The sequence below is a fragment of the Phalacrocorax aristotelis genome, chromosome 14 (genome assembly GCF_949628215.1).
Source record: "Phalacrocorax aristotelis chromosome 14, bGulAri2.1, whole genome shotgun sequence".
Lineage (NCBI taxonomy): Eukaryota > Metazoa > Chordata > Aves > Suliformes > Phalacrocoracidae > Phalacrocorax > Phalacrocorax aristotelis.
In genome coordinates this window covers 4,943,339-4,958,617 of record NC_134289.1, presented here as the reverse complement: position 1 = coordinate 4,958,617, position 15,279 = coordinate 4,943,339, and the positions used below count along the sequence as shown (strand labels likewise).

General features: G+C 43.7%; 1 protein-coding gene across 2 annotated transcripts; it reads left to right on the top strand.

Annotated features, from left to right (window-relative positions):
* Window positions 1-26: 26 nt before the first annotated feature.
* LOC142064550 (nucleolar RNA helicase 2-like) lies at window positions 27-15,168 on the top strand. Of its 2 annotated transcripts, none has more exons than XM_075109664.1 (15): window positions 27-453; window positions 638-817; window positions 3,675-3,750; window positions 4,704-4,882; window positions 5,965-6,082; window positions 6,756-6,941; window positions 8,325-8,470; window positions 8,731-8,880; window positions 9,888-10,049; window positions 10,640-10,759; window positions 11,244-11,317; window positions 12,440-12,599; window positions 13,396-13,530; window positions 14,394-14,438; window positions 14,912-15,168. In XM_075109664.1, the coding sequence occupies exons 1-15, from the start codon at window positions 73-75 to the stop codon at window positions 15,104-15,106; spliced, it is 2,307 nt and encodes a 768-aa protein (XP_074965765.1). In that variant the 5' UTR covers window positions 27-72; the 3' UTR covers window positions 15,107-15,168. The 2 variants fall into 2 exon arrangements, with proteins under 2 accessions (XP_074965765.1, XP_074965764.1); XM_075109663.1 differs by having other exon boundaries at window positions 638-871.
* Window positions 15,169-15,279: the final 111 nt, after the last annotated feature.

The window sequence follows — 15,279 nt, the reverse complement described above, 5'->3', positions numbered from 1 at the left end:
CCGGAGGAACGGACCAGAGGCGCAGCGCGGCGGAAGGGGCGGGCCGGGGCGAGCCGGCGGCGCAGCGGCTGCATGGGCGGCGTGTGGGGCCGCACGGCGCGGCTCGGCTTCCCCGCGGCCCGGGCGGCAGCGGCGGCCCCGGTCAGCGATCGCCGGTGGCTGGGCTGCCTGTCCGGCACCGGGGCGGGTCCGCTGCTGCTGCTGGCGGCGGCGCTGCCCAGCGGCCCGCTCCCTCCGCCGGCTGCCTTCAGCGCCGCGCCTCACTTCCTGCGCGCCGGGGCGTGGCGCCGATCCTGGGGCCGTCACTGCCAGACAGGCAGCAACCTGTCCGTGCACCCCCCCGGGGAACAGCCGGCTGCCATGCCCGCCGCCGGCCCCGCCGCCGGCCCCGCCGAACCCCAGGCGCCGGCGGGCGACGAGTCCCTCCGCCGCGGCCGCCGGAGGAAGGCCAAGGTGAGAGGGAGCGGGGGCCGCGTGCCACGTGCCGCCGCGGGGGCCGCCATTTTGTGTGGCCCGACCCGGCCCCGCCGCGGGTTTGGGGGGGTCCGGGGGGGACACCCCGGGCTTCAGGCGTTATGTCGGAGGGGGCGGGCGAGGGAGGAGGTTCCTCCGTGTAACGCCTGCTTCCCCTCGGCAGGAGGAGACCCAGGAGAAGAAGGTGAAGCGGCGGCAGAAGCTGAAGCGGCGCGGTAAAGCAGAGGGCGAGCAGGCCCAGCCTGAGGAGAGCGAACTGGGTGACAGCGACCTTGAGCCCCCCCTGCCCAAGAAGACAAAAAAAGTCAAGGAGAAGAGCAACGGCTCCGAGCATACCTCCGCTGTAAGCAATGATGAGGCGTCAGTGGCCGCTGCAGAGCAGGAGAGTGATGCCGAGGTAGTAACGCTGCCAGTGGAGCCCTTGTCTTGTCTAACTGAAGTCCCGCTGGTGATGAGCGGGCTTAATAACATACTGGGTACTGTGTGCCGACTCGTGTTCAAAAAACGTGTAGACATGGTTTAGGAGGCGTGGTGGTGTTGGGTTGGACTTGATGATCTTAGGCGTCTTTTCCAACCTTCATGATTCTATGATTCTATCACTTTTTGGGTATGAGGGTGAGCTGCGGAACAAACTTTACAACTCAAAGAGTTATAAAGTAGGTATGTTTATTTTGGCACTGGGTGTGTGGGGGATCACTCCTCCAAAGGCACGCATGCCCCTTGCTTCAGTATTCATCCTCTTATACTGTGTCTGCTACTGATCACATCATTATGGTAATGGTTTCCCAGAATTAATTTACATTTCTCCCCACCCTTAATTATTCTGCCTGTGTACGCACGGAATCTTCAGGTTGTCTCTCTGGTGGTCGTGGTGATGAAGGCTCCGAGTCTTCCTCCCCTTGCCCTTTTCACCTTTTGTAGATTTAGCCTGTAAAGCTGGTTCTGTCTGGTTTCACAGGTGGCCTCATAAAGTGTTTTTCCTTTTCACTTCCTCTTCTCTCTTGTGCACACCAGGGGATTCCTTCATTGTTCTGGGTTTCTGATTCCTGTCTAACCTTAGCACATTTATGGGCGTTGTATAAGTCACTTACTCTTACTGGCATGTTTCTAAGTCACATCAAATTACAATTTGAGGACTACATTATCTTAAACTACAAAGCGCATTATCCACCTATGTTCCTGAACAGTCTGACTCAAGGGCTGTGGGAGGGTTAGGCTGCTGTCATAGGCAGCCTTTGAACCATAGGATCATAGAATGTCCTGATTTGGAAGGGACCCACAAGGATCATCGAGTCTAACTCCTGTCCCTGCACAGGACACCCCAAAATTCACACCATGTGTATGAGGGTGTTGTCCATGTGCTTCTTGAATATCACCAGGCTTGGTGCTGTGACTGCCTCCCTGGGGAGCCTGTTCCAGGGCTCCACCACCCTCTGGGGAAGAACCTTTCCCTAATACCCAACCCAAACCTCCTCTGGCACATCTCCCTGCCGTTCCCTCGGGTCCTGTCATTGGTCACCAGAGAGAAGAGATCAGCGCCTGCCCCTCCTCCTCCCCTTGGGAGGAAGCTGCAGACTGCAATGAGGTCTGCCCTCAGTCTCCTCTCCAGGCTGAATAAACCAAGTGATTTCAGCCGTGCCTCATATGGTTTCTCCTCTAAACCCTTCACCAACTTCATGGCCCTCCTCTGGACACTCTCTAGAAGCTTTGTATCCTTAATGTACCGTGGCACCCCAAACTGCACACGGTACTCAGTGAGGCTGCACCAGCGCAAAGTAGAGCAGGACAATCACCTCTCTTGACCAGCTGCAGTGCAGTGCTTGATGCACCCCAGGACATGCTTGGCCCTCTTGGCTGCCAAGGCAAGCTGTTCCCCTTAGATTCATGGCACCTGGGCATCAGGCAGGGCCCAGTACCATGCCTGTTTCCACCAGAGCTGTGGGTGGATGGGCGAAGCACAGCAGTACGTGCACCAGAACCTGGCAGCCATCCCTCCTTTTTCTCCCTCTGTCATGGTAAATGCCAGGCTGTTTGGAGTAGCCTATCCTGCAGTGGAGGAGGCTAGCTAGCAGGAAGCAGTTTCCATGTCCATCTTTGTGTGGCAACTTGGTTTTTGTCCTGCAGCGTAAGGGTGTCTCCCTGCTGCCTAGGCAGTCACCATCCCAGAAATGTGTATTGCTTTGTGCTGTGAAAGCACTTTTGCTCCTAGCAAACACTTTGAAGAAGCATTTGGCGGGGTGCCCTCTAAGGGAAGGTCATGGTTACGCCCATCAATTCCCACTTCCGGAGTTCTTCCTGTTGAGGTTTCACTGTTGGCCTTACATGTGTGTATGAGACGGCCCTGCAGCTTTCCTTCCCTTGTATAGGGCCTTCTGTGGGAAGTTTCTCTCTTGTGTTTAAGATGGGAATTCGGATCAAGAGAGTGCTCTTTGTACATTGGGTGTAATGATGGGATCTCTCGGATCTTTGAACTAGCTGCTAAATAGCGAGTATTAAGTAAGTAACGGTGTGCAAAGTTTAGAAGCTGTTTGCATGGTGTACGAAGTAGGTGTGATTTAGAGGGAAATTCCTGCTTCACACAGTGAATTGTGACACCAAATATGTTTTGCTGTGAAAAACAGTTTCCTAATGATTTCAGTAGACTCCAGTTAAGATTTTTAACAAGTAGTTTCCCTTTTCTGACTTGCCAAGCATATATGCATAATGTGGTAAGATCCCACGGAAAGGTCATTTGTTCCCGTTTGTTGGGAACATGGGTCTTAAAAGGTGGTGCAGGTATATCTGAAATAGGGATGAGATAGCAGTAGTCATGGTTTTGAACAAGTTCTTGCAGGTAACGAGAGCAAGACGACCTTTGGCAGGAAGTCTTTACTTAAGAATGGTGTAAAAACAGGATTCACTTGCAGGAATTCTGTCATGCTAACTGGTGCAGCCTGTGTCAGTGTGTTTTGTCTTCTAATACAGGGTGGCTGGATTCCAGTTTCCCACTTTAGGCTGTGATGACATTTTTGTGTGTGAAGTACCTGCATCACAAGGGTTTTCTTTCCCTTTAAACAGAAAGGAGGTAGCTGGTAAAACTGCAGTGACAAAGTAAATGCACAGCTTTCCTTGTGTGCCTGCGTATGGTGTTTGCTCATCTCTTAGGGGTAATAAGTTTTCTTGATCTTTTTTTTTTTCTTTTTTGTCTTTTATCCTGTTAGGAGCTGACAGAAGAAGCAAAAGAAGGCGCCTTCTCCAATTTTCCTCTCTCCGAAAACACCATCAACCTTCTCGAAGGTTAGTTAATGTGGCAAAAGAAATTTCTGTAAATGGTTGTCCAGAATTGCACTGTTACCCATGCAAGCAGAGACAAAAGCCAAGGGTAAATTGTCCTAAATTTATTGTGGAGTAAGAACATGCACATGACCAGTTACCATAGACTCGAAGACTCTGCTGTCATTACTAGGAACAGAATCTCTGTCGTCTTCTGTTTCAAGGGCTGTCGTTTTAAGATGAGTTTATTATTCCATGGTCTGGTTATTCCTACATATGCATTCTAGAGACAGTGTTTTTCTTCTCATCGGCCTCATTTTACTTTCAACCTATCTTTATTTTAATTCCAGTATCTGGTCTCTGCAGTATCACTTCTTAAATAAGTGTAATGGTGTTTCCTGTATGAGGACTATTTGGCTCCTGTGAATGTGTTGTCTCTGGTTAGTCTTGTACTTCCAGGCATTTTCATACCTCTTCTGGGTTATTGTGGACGTAACCACTGCAGAGTTCTTGTTCTCTGTGTTGGGAAACTGTGATTCTTGTTGCCCAGACTAAATTCTTGTAGTTGCTTTAGATTTTCCTTGCTTGGAAGTTTTCTTGGATTAATTGTTTCACTTCTGCTGTGCAAAATCTCTCTCAGTTTTTAGAATACCTTAAAACAAACACCCTTGTCTCCTCCTCTGCCCTCAAAACCAAGCTACCATAAAATCTTGGGCTGTATCAGAAAAAAACATGTTTGGGGGGGTTTTTTTTCCCCCCCCTTCTTTCCCTCTGGTTGTCTTATGCCAAACATAAAGAAGGCTTTATTTCATTGTGAATACTCAGCTGTGTGTTTAAGGGGAAACACTTCTGTTATGTACAGGATTTGACATAATGTGTCTTACATATTTGGGCTTGTTGTACATGAGGACCTCTAATTGTCTAGCTTGCAGTAGAATCGGCACCTTTTAATGAAACCTCTTTGGATTATTTTACAGCTCGAGGTGTAAAATACCTGTTCCCTGTGCAAGTGAGGACTTTTCAACCCATATATGACGGCAAAGACTTAATTGCTCAAGCTCGAACAGGAACTGGGAAAACCTTTTCTTTTGCTCTTCCGCTGATTGAAAAACTGCAGAGTGTCTCACAAGATGGGAGAAGAGGCCGTTCACCAAAAGTAACTTACCACTTAAGGGTTAACACCAAAACCTTAGAATATGGCAGTTTTCAAAAATTATTTTGTAATTGCTTTGGGGACTTTCTTGGGACTTCTCCTTTATTGGTGTTCGTAATACTGAATACTTTCCTCAGATCAGGAGCTACAATTTGACAGATTTTGCAGCACTGCAGTGCTAACACATTTCACTTCTAGGGTTCCTGGTGACCTTATTTGGGACACTGCTATCCTCAGGAAGTTAGTGTGCGGCTTTGGGGTTGAAGCCCCTGCTTCTTCTCAGGTAGTGGTTGAGTCAGCTGGACTTGTCTCCATTCATTGAGGTTGTTTCTCACTAAATTCCATGGTGATAACTGGAGGCTTTTTTCCCTCATGTCTGGAGATTCAGCTTGATGGATGCAAGCGGTGTTTACCTTTCTACTTAAGCGTGAGATGGAATTGTTACCCAGAACAGATATCATATTTCCACGCAAATGAAGTGTGTAGAATTATCGTTAGACTGAAAAACTGTTATAGTCTGTTTATAGTTTACCTACTTCATCCTTCTATTTTATTAATTTTAACAGTGATGTAAATTCTAAAATCTTCTTGTCAGAAAGATTTCTAGAGAAGAATTCAGCTCTTTATCATTTCATTCTTAAAATGAAGGGGGAAAGATAGGTATGGGAGGAAGGCAGGCAGGTAAAGGAGGAGGATATTTGGCTACAGTGCGTCATGCTATGTATCTTTTAAAGTCTTACTACAAATCATTTAGTGAGTGTTCCTATCCTTTAATGCTGAACTGCACCTTCATTGTCCTTGGCAATGTTTCCAAAGTGTCTATTTTATCTGGCATTAACTTAAGGAAACTATATTGCTCTTCTACATCTCTGTTATCTTGTAATGCTTTGCCTTGTTTCCTCTTGCAGGCTGTGATCTGCAGGTGGCAGGAAATATTTCTGGGATGGTGGGGAGCTGTGGGCACCTCTGCAACAAGTGTAGAATAAGAATGGGAGTACAAGCTGTTAGATGTGAAGTAAAGCCTTTTCTCCTAGCACCCCCTCCCAAGCACAGCTGCATTTTTGTGTGTCTCTCAATCCCTCCAGGTGCTGGTTCTTGTTCCAACCAGGGAACTGGCCACTCAGGTAGCCAAAGACTTCAAGAATCTCACCAGGAAACTGTCAGTGGCTTGTTTTTATGGAGGAACTCCATATAAAGCCCAGCGTAAGTAAACACTAAGGAATTACAACTGGATTGGAGTTGACTTTCTCCGAATACATTCCATGAATAAAACTGGCTTTTTTCCCCCCACAGAGTTTCACTTCAGTTAGGAACCATGACATTGCTTCTAAAGGAAGCATACAGCCTGGGTTGAATTATTTTAGTTGAAATAAATCTTTATTTAAGAAAATAGTTGTAGGTCTGCAAAGTGACTAGTCCTTTTAGTTTCTTCTTTATTGCATGTTTGTCTGGGTTTTGCGTGGACAAATACTGGGACTAGATGACTGTCCAAGGAAAAGAGAGAACCGTGTATGTGCGTGTGGCTCTGTTGTGTGTCTCCAGAGGTAGCTGTGAAAAAGAATTTAGCTGAAAAACTAAGGCATTTTTCTGTGATAAAGCTCTGGAGGTTTTTAATGCCAGCTCATTGGTGCTTAGAAATTGGCGTGTCTTACTGTAACTTTGCTTGTGGTTTAGCTGGTATGCCTGACAGAGCAACGTGAACTGCTGTTGAGCTTACTTGTTTGTTACTTGGACTGGACGTAGCGCTTTATTGGGAGATTAAAGTGAAGGGCAGTTATTTTCTGGTTCTAAAATTAGAAGTGTTGCTGTGACTGTTAGCTTTTTACCTTGCTGTCTCTTAGCATTCAGACACTGTCCTTGTTTTTCTGTCTTCCAGTTGATCTCCTTAAAAGTGGCATTGATATTCTAGTGGGAACTCCTGGACGGATCAAAGATCACATTCAGAATAGCAAACTGGAACTTTCCAGTGTGAAGCATGTTGTTTTGGATGAAGTTGATCACATGTTAGACATGGGCTTTGCTGAACAAGTGGAAGAAATCTTAGGATTTGCTTATAAAAAAGGTAAATTCTGACATCAGGAAAGGAATACAGACAATGCAGAAAACACAATTATGCTACTTTGAAAACTGCTGGTACACCCTCAACTTGAATCCTTTGTGTGACGCTAGTATTGGACCTCAGAGAAAAGGGTAAGGTAGAGTTGGAAAAGGTTCAAAGCAAGGTGACAGATGTCTGAGGGGCCAGAATGGCATCTCTGGGAGCAGTGGGGGGAAAAGGGCAAAAAAGCAACAAACCCAACCCAAATCCCTAAGCCCTAGTGCTCTTCATCCTGAGAGAGGTGACTGAGCATAACATCAGGGTTATGACGTGTCTGTACGCTTGTCATTGCACAAAGTTGACAAATAGGGAATATTTGCTCTTTTCTCATGTAATGGGCATTCAGCGAAGCTGCCAGGTAGCAGGTACAGAGCAGAAGGAGGTTATTTTAATAGCATGAAATTCTTTGCCACATTGTACTAATGCCAAAAGTTTTGAAAAGTGGCTTGAATTACTGGAATTAGAAGTATCAAGGGTTATTAAAACCAAGGGTATCACTTCTGGCTCTGGAAGCCACAAAAGCCTGGTTGCTGGCTGTGTTTCTTCACATCTCTGTTAACTGCACTTGACTGTTGTTGGAGAGAGTATATGATCTTTATGGATCTTAGGTTTGGCCCAGTACAGCCGCTGTCATTTTTACCCGACTGTTACATTCTCCCAGTTTCTGCAGAGTTGGTCTTTGTCCTGACAGCCAAAAAGTACAGATAATCTCCTAAAAAAGGAGATATCTATCTAGGTTTTGGAAGAGTCATCATAATTATTCAATTTTAAAAGTTTTCTTTATAACTGGAAAATAAATTGTAGGGAATAATAGTGTTCTTTTGCAGTGTGTGTTTCTTTCTGTCTGATCCTGTGGAGCTATGAAGGTAGGTTAAGCTCTTCCAAGATACTGTTTGTTAAACTGTTCTTTCCTGGGGTAATCAATCTTGTTATTCTTCCCACCCCAGTCTGCAGAATGTCATTTTTAGGACACTAATAGCCTTTTACCTTTGCACATAGCCATACTCTTCCAGTACTAACTAGCTGTGAATATCAGGCAAGGAGGGATCGAGACAAGAGTTCTTTCAGGTATGTGAGAGGACTTCAGGCATGGTCTAAACCATTTTTAGCAATGATCTAGAAACATGTCTTGCATTTCTTCTCAGGCAGGATGAGGGTTTCAGTTTGGTCCAGTTAGAATTACTGTAATTTTGCCTTTGGTGTCTAAGGGTTTCATTGGTTCTAAGTTTTCTTCTTGTTGCTGACTTATTGCACATATAAACCTCTCAATCTGAGAGCAACTCTGTTGCTTTTTTATCAGTTCTCAAGTCTGTTGTGATGAGTGAAATTGGTGGCATTTCCTTCCAGGTTCTGAGAACAACCCCCAGACCCTGCTGTTTTCTGCAACTTGTCCACGATGGGTATATGATGTAGCAAAAAAATACATGAAAGATGAATATGAACAGATTGACCTGATTGGAAAGAAAACTCAAAGGACTGCCACGACTGTGGAAGTGAGTGATTCTGCTGCAGAGCAGTGTGGGTCCTGAGAGCATGTGGCCTGGATGAGATGGGTTCTGCATTGCATTTACAAATGATGGTGTGGAATGACTTTTCACATGATAGACACACACATTTTTTTAAGCAAAGCTTTCACATGCGGGCAGTAGTTTGGAAGCTTGAAAAGAATAAAAATCTTTCTGTGTTCATTTTGTCTGTCCTGTGCATGGCTTAGATTTAACGTGGATGCTTGTCGTGTTTCTTTCCCAAACAGCACTTGGCTATACAGTGTCGTTCATCTCAGAGGGCAGGAGTACTTGGGGATATCATTCAAGTCTACAGTGGCAGCCATGGGCGGACCATTGTCTTTTGTGAGACCAAAAAGGAAGCAAATGAACTGGCTATGAATGCTTCGCTCAAACAGGTACTGTGGTCTGAATGGAGAGAGGCAGTTATGGATGTTCAGGACCTGAATGCCGTGAAATAAGTATGAGGTTGAAACTGTGCGGATAAAGTTGTTTCTGCGGGTGGTTTTAAGACTTAGGAATGCTGTTTCTAAAAGTAGAGCTTTGCAGTTGAAATACCCTTTTGGCTGCGATTATGAATTTGTTCACGGAGGACCGGATCAATGGAAATAAGCAGCTTATGCTGAACAAGCAGAGATAGCTCCTATTTATTACTGCTGTTACTACAGTGCACACATCTCATCTCATGTTAGTGTGCTCTTTGGATTCCTATTTCTTAATGGCTTTTATTATTTGAACAGTCAGTATTCAGGAAAATCCAACTGATATGGTAGGACAGAATGCCCTGTTGTCCAATAGTTTGTTCAGACCTCAGGTGACATATTGAGCGGGTTTTCTATGTTTGCTTGAATTAGCGCCCTTTTTTTGGGAGTGCTGGATTTTTTCAGAGAAAATCCTGTTTGATATGAAACACTAATTTATGGCGAAAGAGCAGAGGTGGGAATACATGGTTTGCCCAATATCTGATAAATATAATGTACTCTCCACACTAAAATCTTGCAGCAACAATTTTTGTCTGTTGGCCCAACTGCTTTCACAGTAAATCCAATTACTTTATTCTTGTGTCAGTATGTGACGTGTTTTTCTCTTACGTTAGTAAGTTCTGCTTTAGTATGTTACTCATTTGAGTTCTGAGCCTGTGACTCTTGTCTTTCTCCTTGTCAAAGTTGCTTCTGTTGGTATGCTACAAAAAATAACGTTATGGTAAGACTACTACTAATGAGTATTATTGTCCCAGAGAAGGATGAAACCACAAAGTAGGATGCTTTATATTCTCTTAGTATCAGCTGTGTAATTATTTTCTGTTGATCTGCATAATGTTTTGGGTTTTGTAATTAAATGCCTTTAGATACTGCAGCCTAGACTCCTCTGTTGAATGACATCTTAATGGTTTGTTTCACTGCAGGATGCCCAGTCATTGCATGGTGACATTCCCCAGAAACAGAGAGAAATTACATTAAAAGGCTTTAGAAACGGTGTTTTTGAAGTTCTGATTGCAACAAATGTAGCTGCCCGTGGTTTGGATATTCCTGAGGTTGACCTTGTTATACAGTGTTCACCACCAAAAGTAAGTCATCAGGGGAAACTAAAATTGTATTATTCTTTTTTTTTGTGGCAGAATAGTGGGTTATTTCTTTGTTTCACCAGCAGTATGTTCTGATTCAAAAATGATGTGTGTTTTTTTGTAAATGCAGGCCTAGAACTTCCTAGTTAAGCTTTTATATTTTGAGCTTTGATTAAAGAAAAAGTGATGGTTTTCAGTTACTCTGGAAGGTCGTAAGATAGCTTGTTATGTTGTTTCAGCATTTCTGAATCCCTTCTGTACGTTGCTGAGTTTCATAATAATTCTAAAATGCTCCTGCTGCTTTTTTCTTCTTTTGAAACTCCAGTGGAGCTTTTTATTTAAAAAAAAAAAAAGCCACAACAAACTTTTGTCAATAGTGATTTTGTTAAACCTGAGGCAGCATACCTTGGGCAGGCTAGCATATGCAAACCTGAATGGTTTGTATGTAGTTACAGGTTTGGGTATAGAGACATAAAGTATCACTCCTTAGGCTTCTGAATTAGCATTTAGCTTGCATCTTCTCTCTTACAATGTATAAATGTCAACATCTTAGATGACATAAGGTTATCTCATGTTAATCTGGATTTCTGAAGGATGTTGATTCCTACATCCATCGTTCTGGACGTACGGGTCGAGCTGGCCGGACCGGGATCTGCATTTGTTTATTTCAGAGAAGAGAAGAAGATCTTCTGAAACAAGTTGAGCACAAAGCGGTGAGTTGTACCTCAGACCTCTGCTTAATGAAATTATTCAGCTCCTAAAAAGACTCTGTCACTCTTAGGCTTTGTTACCATGGGCTCCTTTTGAGTCCAGTACAGGACTCACGTGCCGTAGACTGGTAGGCCTAAACCATTGAGATTTGGTAAGTGTTTGTAAGTGCTTTTGTATCAGCCTGTTCTAATGTCTCATGAGTTTTCTCATGTTGGTAGTACTCTTTTGATGTCAGCAGGCAGATTGTGGCAGGAATGCATGAAGACGACCATACCTCACATTACAGCCTGCATGTAAATTGGTGTAAAGTAGCTCCAGAATAACAAAGGCAGGAACTTAAAAGCTTTCTTCTAGCTTTATAAATAACTTAAAGACTGTGTTGATGTTATAAACAGTAACTAGAAGTCTCAGTAATGTGACTTAGGTAGGGTTGAGTTGTAGAGTGCTGAAAATACCTTTAACTGTAATTTGTTTTCTTGATTTCAGGGGATTACATTTAAGCGCGTAGGTGTTCCCTCTGCTACAGACGTAATTAAAGCTTCAAGTAATGATGCCAAAAAGTAAGTTTATTTGTCTGTTCTTAAAAGGTGTCTAGACATGTTACCAACAGCAATGCTGTTAATGCAAAGCTTTAAGGGATCAGACCTCTATGTGAGCATGTCTTTGCCTATGTCATAGAAGTCAGCTGCTTTGCATGTAGACACTGCCTTATTTTCATGAGGTGATACCAATAAACCTCTGTGTGCTTGAACATAGACCTTTTCATACAACATAATGTTCTTTAAGTTCTTGCAAAAATTAACCTTTGTTTATATCATCAGAAACCAATAGCAGAACAGGGAATTACTGTCATGAGGGGAAACTGATTTTGTCTGCTCAGATGATACAGTAGCAGTGTGTAAAAAGCAATACTTAGTATACTGAGGAGTTAACCTGCAGTAGTGAGGGTATTGTAGCCCCATCCTGTGTTTCTTTGAATTGTTTTGTTCTCAACGGTTGTGTTTTTTATTCCATGCAGCTCTGTTTACATTTGCTGCCTCATTGGTGGAAATTGCCTTGACAGAGATTATTATAGTTGGCAAGGATTTGACGAGTGTAAAGGAGATCATGGGCATGGTGTTGGGTTCACCGCATGCTGAAAAATGGCGTGATGTGCTGGTGTACCAAAAATAGCATTACAGAAGTAGCTGTTCTCGGTTTCCCAGCTTGTTTTCACTGCCTCTCCCAGAAATAACCAATTTAATCAGCTTGCGCTGAGAGCGAGAAGTGCCTTGCTCCAGCCCATCAGTGGCATTGAAGTGGTTTGCTTCTTTTCCCCATGAAGTAAAAGCAAGGGATTCTTGGGTTTGCTGGCCACACTTTCTGGTGGAGCCTTAAGAATGCTGATACTGTAGAGCCTTCCCTTGATGTTTTTATCCATGTGCTCAAACATGCCAAGTTGTACATTCTCAGTTTTGAATACAGCTTTCAAGAGGCTTGGCTGAATGGACAGAGGTGGTGGGTATGCAGCATCCAGCAGGTGTTGAGTTAAATGAGTGGTAGTGAAGCATGAGCATGACAGAGATAACTTGTTAGCTTTTAGAGATAATTCATTAATCTTGAAAGCTGTCTGAAGTCTGTCTCTCAAACGTGGCTGCACTTCACACTGGCCTTTGCTGACCTCTTTTGTTGTCACCCTGTAGGTTGTTGGAGACCATTCCTCCTTCTGCAGTAGACTACTTCAGACAATCTGCTCAAGAGCTCATAGATGAAAAAGGGGCGGTTGCTGCCCTGGCTGCAGCTTTAGCTCATATTTCTGGGGCATCTTACATACAGCAGCGCTCCTTACTCAACTCAACGGCGGTAAATAACATTATACCTACGTTAACAAGAACGGATAAATTAATTGCTTGCGCCCAGTCCAAGTGTGGCATCTTCTCAGGCTCTTCCAGTAGGGTTTCTGAATAGCTGTTATACCCAGCTTCTGGTTTGTTGCTTATTCCTTAACTGAAATACTGGCACTCTGTGGGAAACCAGAGAAACTCGAGATCAGTTAGTAAATTTTTTTGTAACGAGAGTTAGAAGAAGTTAAGTGACAGGAGACTTTGATGCTCTAAGAGAGTTTAACTAATGACATTTTACAAGCTAAGAGATTGGTTCATGCTCCTGTAGTTTTTCCCTTCCCAGGAAGCTTTTACATTTTTGTAATATTTCAAGTAAGTCTGGCATGTGACTACCTGACTTCAAAGAGATCTTGACAGAAGAAGAGTACAGCCCTTCCTTTTTCTAATGCATTTAGGGACAACTTTGCCCAGTTTGTTACGTGGTAACATAATTTTGGTAATAGCATGTGACTGGGTGTTTCTTTTTTTTTTTACCCCTTTTCTAGCAGTAACTTTCTGTATGTATTGAAGAAATGTGTCTCTGCTTCTGGCTAAAATACAGAAATGCTATTGGCCTTTATATCAATGCACAATCCTAAGTTAGATTGATGCTTTCAGCTTCTTAGAAGGCTTTTAGTTGCTTCACTTCTGGGACACTGATTTCTTAGGATTAAATACTACATTACAATAACAAGTTATTGCATAGCTCGTTAGTTAGTGAGTTACAGGCTGTCCAACCAAGGTTAGTTTTGTAAATATTTTTCTGTTTCCTGAAGGGCTTTGTGACCATGGTGTTAAAGTGTTCAATAGAAATGCGTTCCATGAGCTATGCCTGGCGAGGACTAAAAGAACAGCTTGGTGAGGAGGTAGACTCCAAAGTATCTGCAATGCGTTTCCTCAAGGGGAAGACGGTAAGATGGGCCAATCTTGTGGAAGGAGGGTGGGTGGGTGCGTATACCCATATGGCCAGTTTTTGCAGCGACTGAGGCAGGAGTTCTGAAATACCAGTACACAAATGTTGATATCTCACTCTCCCTACTCAATCTCATTTCTCATAAAATGGTAACCTATTGTGAGGCTCCCCTGTAACTGCTGGTTGTGTGCATACCTATTTAAAAAAAACAAACAAAAACCCCAAAACCAAACAAACAAAAAACCCACCCCAATCCTTACATCTAGTCGAGGATTTTAAAAGACACTAATTTGAATGGAGGCATTGCTCCTAAATGGTAATGCAGGAATTATCTTCCCCCACAAAAAAGGCATCAGACATATGTATATAGTTAGAGTGGTGGTTGTGACCTTTTTTGTTGTTGTTGTAAACTCCTGCTAACACTGTATACCATTGCATTGAAAAGACAGCTGTAGAGCAGGGCAGTGACTGCATGCCGGAGCTGATCGGCACAGTATTCATCTGACTGTCAGCCTGGCTCCTGACACTTGTCTCTTGTGTAAGTGTGTTCTCAGAGAGCTTGTGGTGCCAGGTGATGTCTCTCTTACTTTCAAACAGACAGGCTGATTGCGGGCAATGCAGCTGTCAGCACGGAGCATTTGAATCTGCATTTTGCTCTGAGCTTTTGTGTTTTAACTGCTTTTTTTCTTTGGCTTATAAAAAGCTTCCCCCAAAAGACAATGCTTTCTAGCATTTCTGGTTTCTACAGTTAGTGTGTATGAGCTAGTAGCAGGTGCTGCCTCTCTGGAGCTGTGTGTCTCTATTCTTGGATATATCTTTAGAAAGCAAATGCTTATGTTTTGTTTTGTATTTCTGTTATAGGGGGTGTGCTTTGATATCCCTGTTGATGAACTGAGTAACATACAGGTATGTTTTTGTAGCCAGAATTGGCTTTGGAACCTGGAGATTTGGAATTTGGTGATTGTCATATATAGGATTGACTATAGGGTGGTTTGGGAGGATAAGGTTTGTGTTGTAATGTTGCATAGAAAACAGTCATTAGAAAGAGCACAGCACAGTCGTTAGAAAATACCGTCATGCCTCTTTCTAATTTCTGTTCTTATTATATTACCTGATTTTACTAACCAATATCCTGTATTCTTTGGCTGCTCTGGGTTTTGACCTCTCTAGTGTATTTGAGAGTTAACCAGTTCTCTGTTGACTTTACTCCCCCTTGTCCCTTTGTCACAGGACTGAGTTATCTCCCAAGAGGGATCTGCCGACCTATTTTGGTGAGGGTGGGATTTGTCCGGAAATGACTTTGCATTTGTGTTACTTCTAATGATATATTGGACATACCTGCAGGCACATAAAGTCTCATTACATTGGTCTTATTTCAGGAGCAGTGGAGGGACACCAGGCGCTGGCAACTGTCGGTAGCAAAGGAATTGCCAGAGCTGGAAGAGTTCCCCCAGGAGGCAGGACGAGGGTTCTCCAGGTTTGGAAATGGGAGACACGGTGACAGTGGCTTCAAGAGAAACAACTGGTTTAAGAATGGAAACCGGGGACACGATTTTAACAGGTCACTTGATTAACCTCTGGTACGGATATGGACTGAGTTGATTTTTATCAAAAAGTAAAAGCTTGTTAGACATTCCTCTTTGTCTTTATTCCTTGATAAGGCAGCCTGTCTTTGAGGATGGCTAAAAATCACATTTGCTGAAGTGACCGGGTTTTTTGGCAGCAGCTGGTTTGCTGGGCAAGAAGA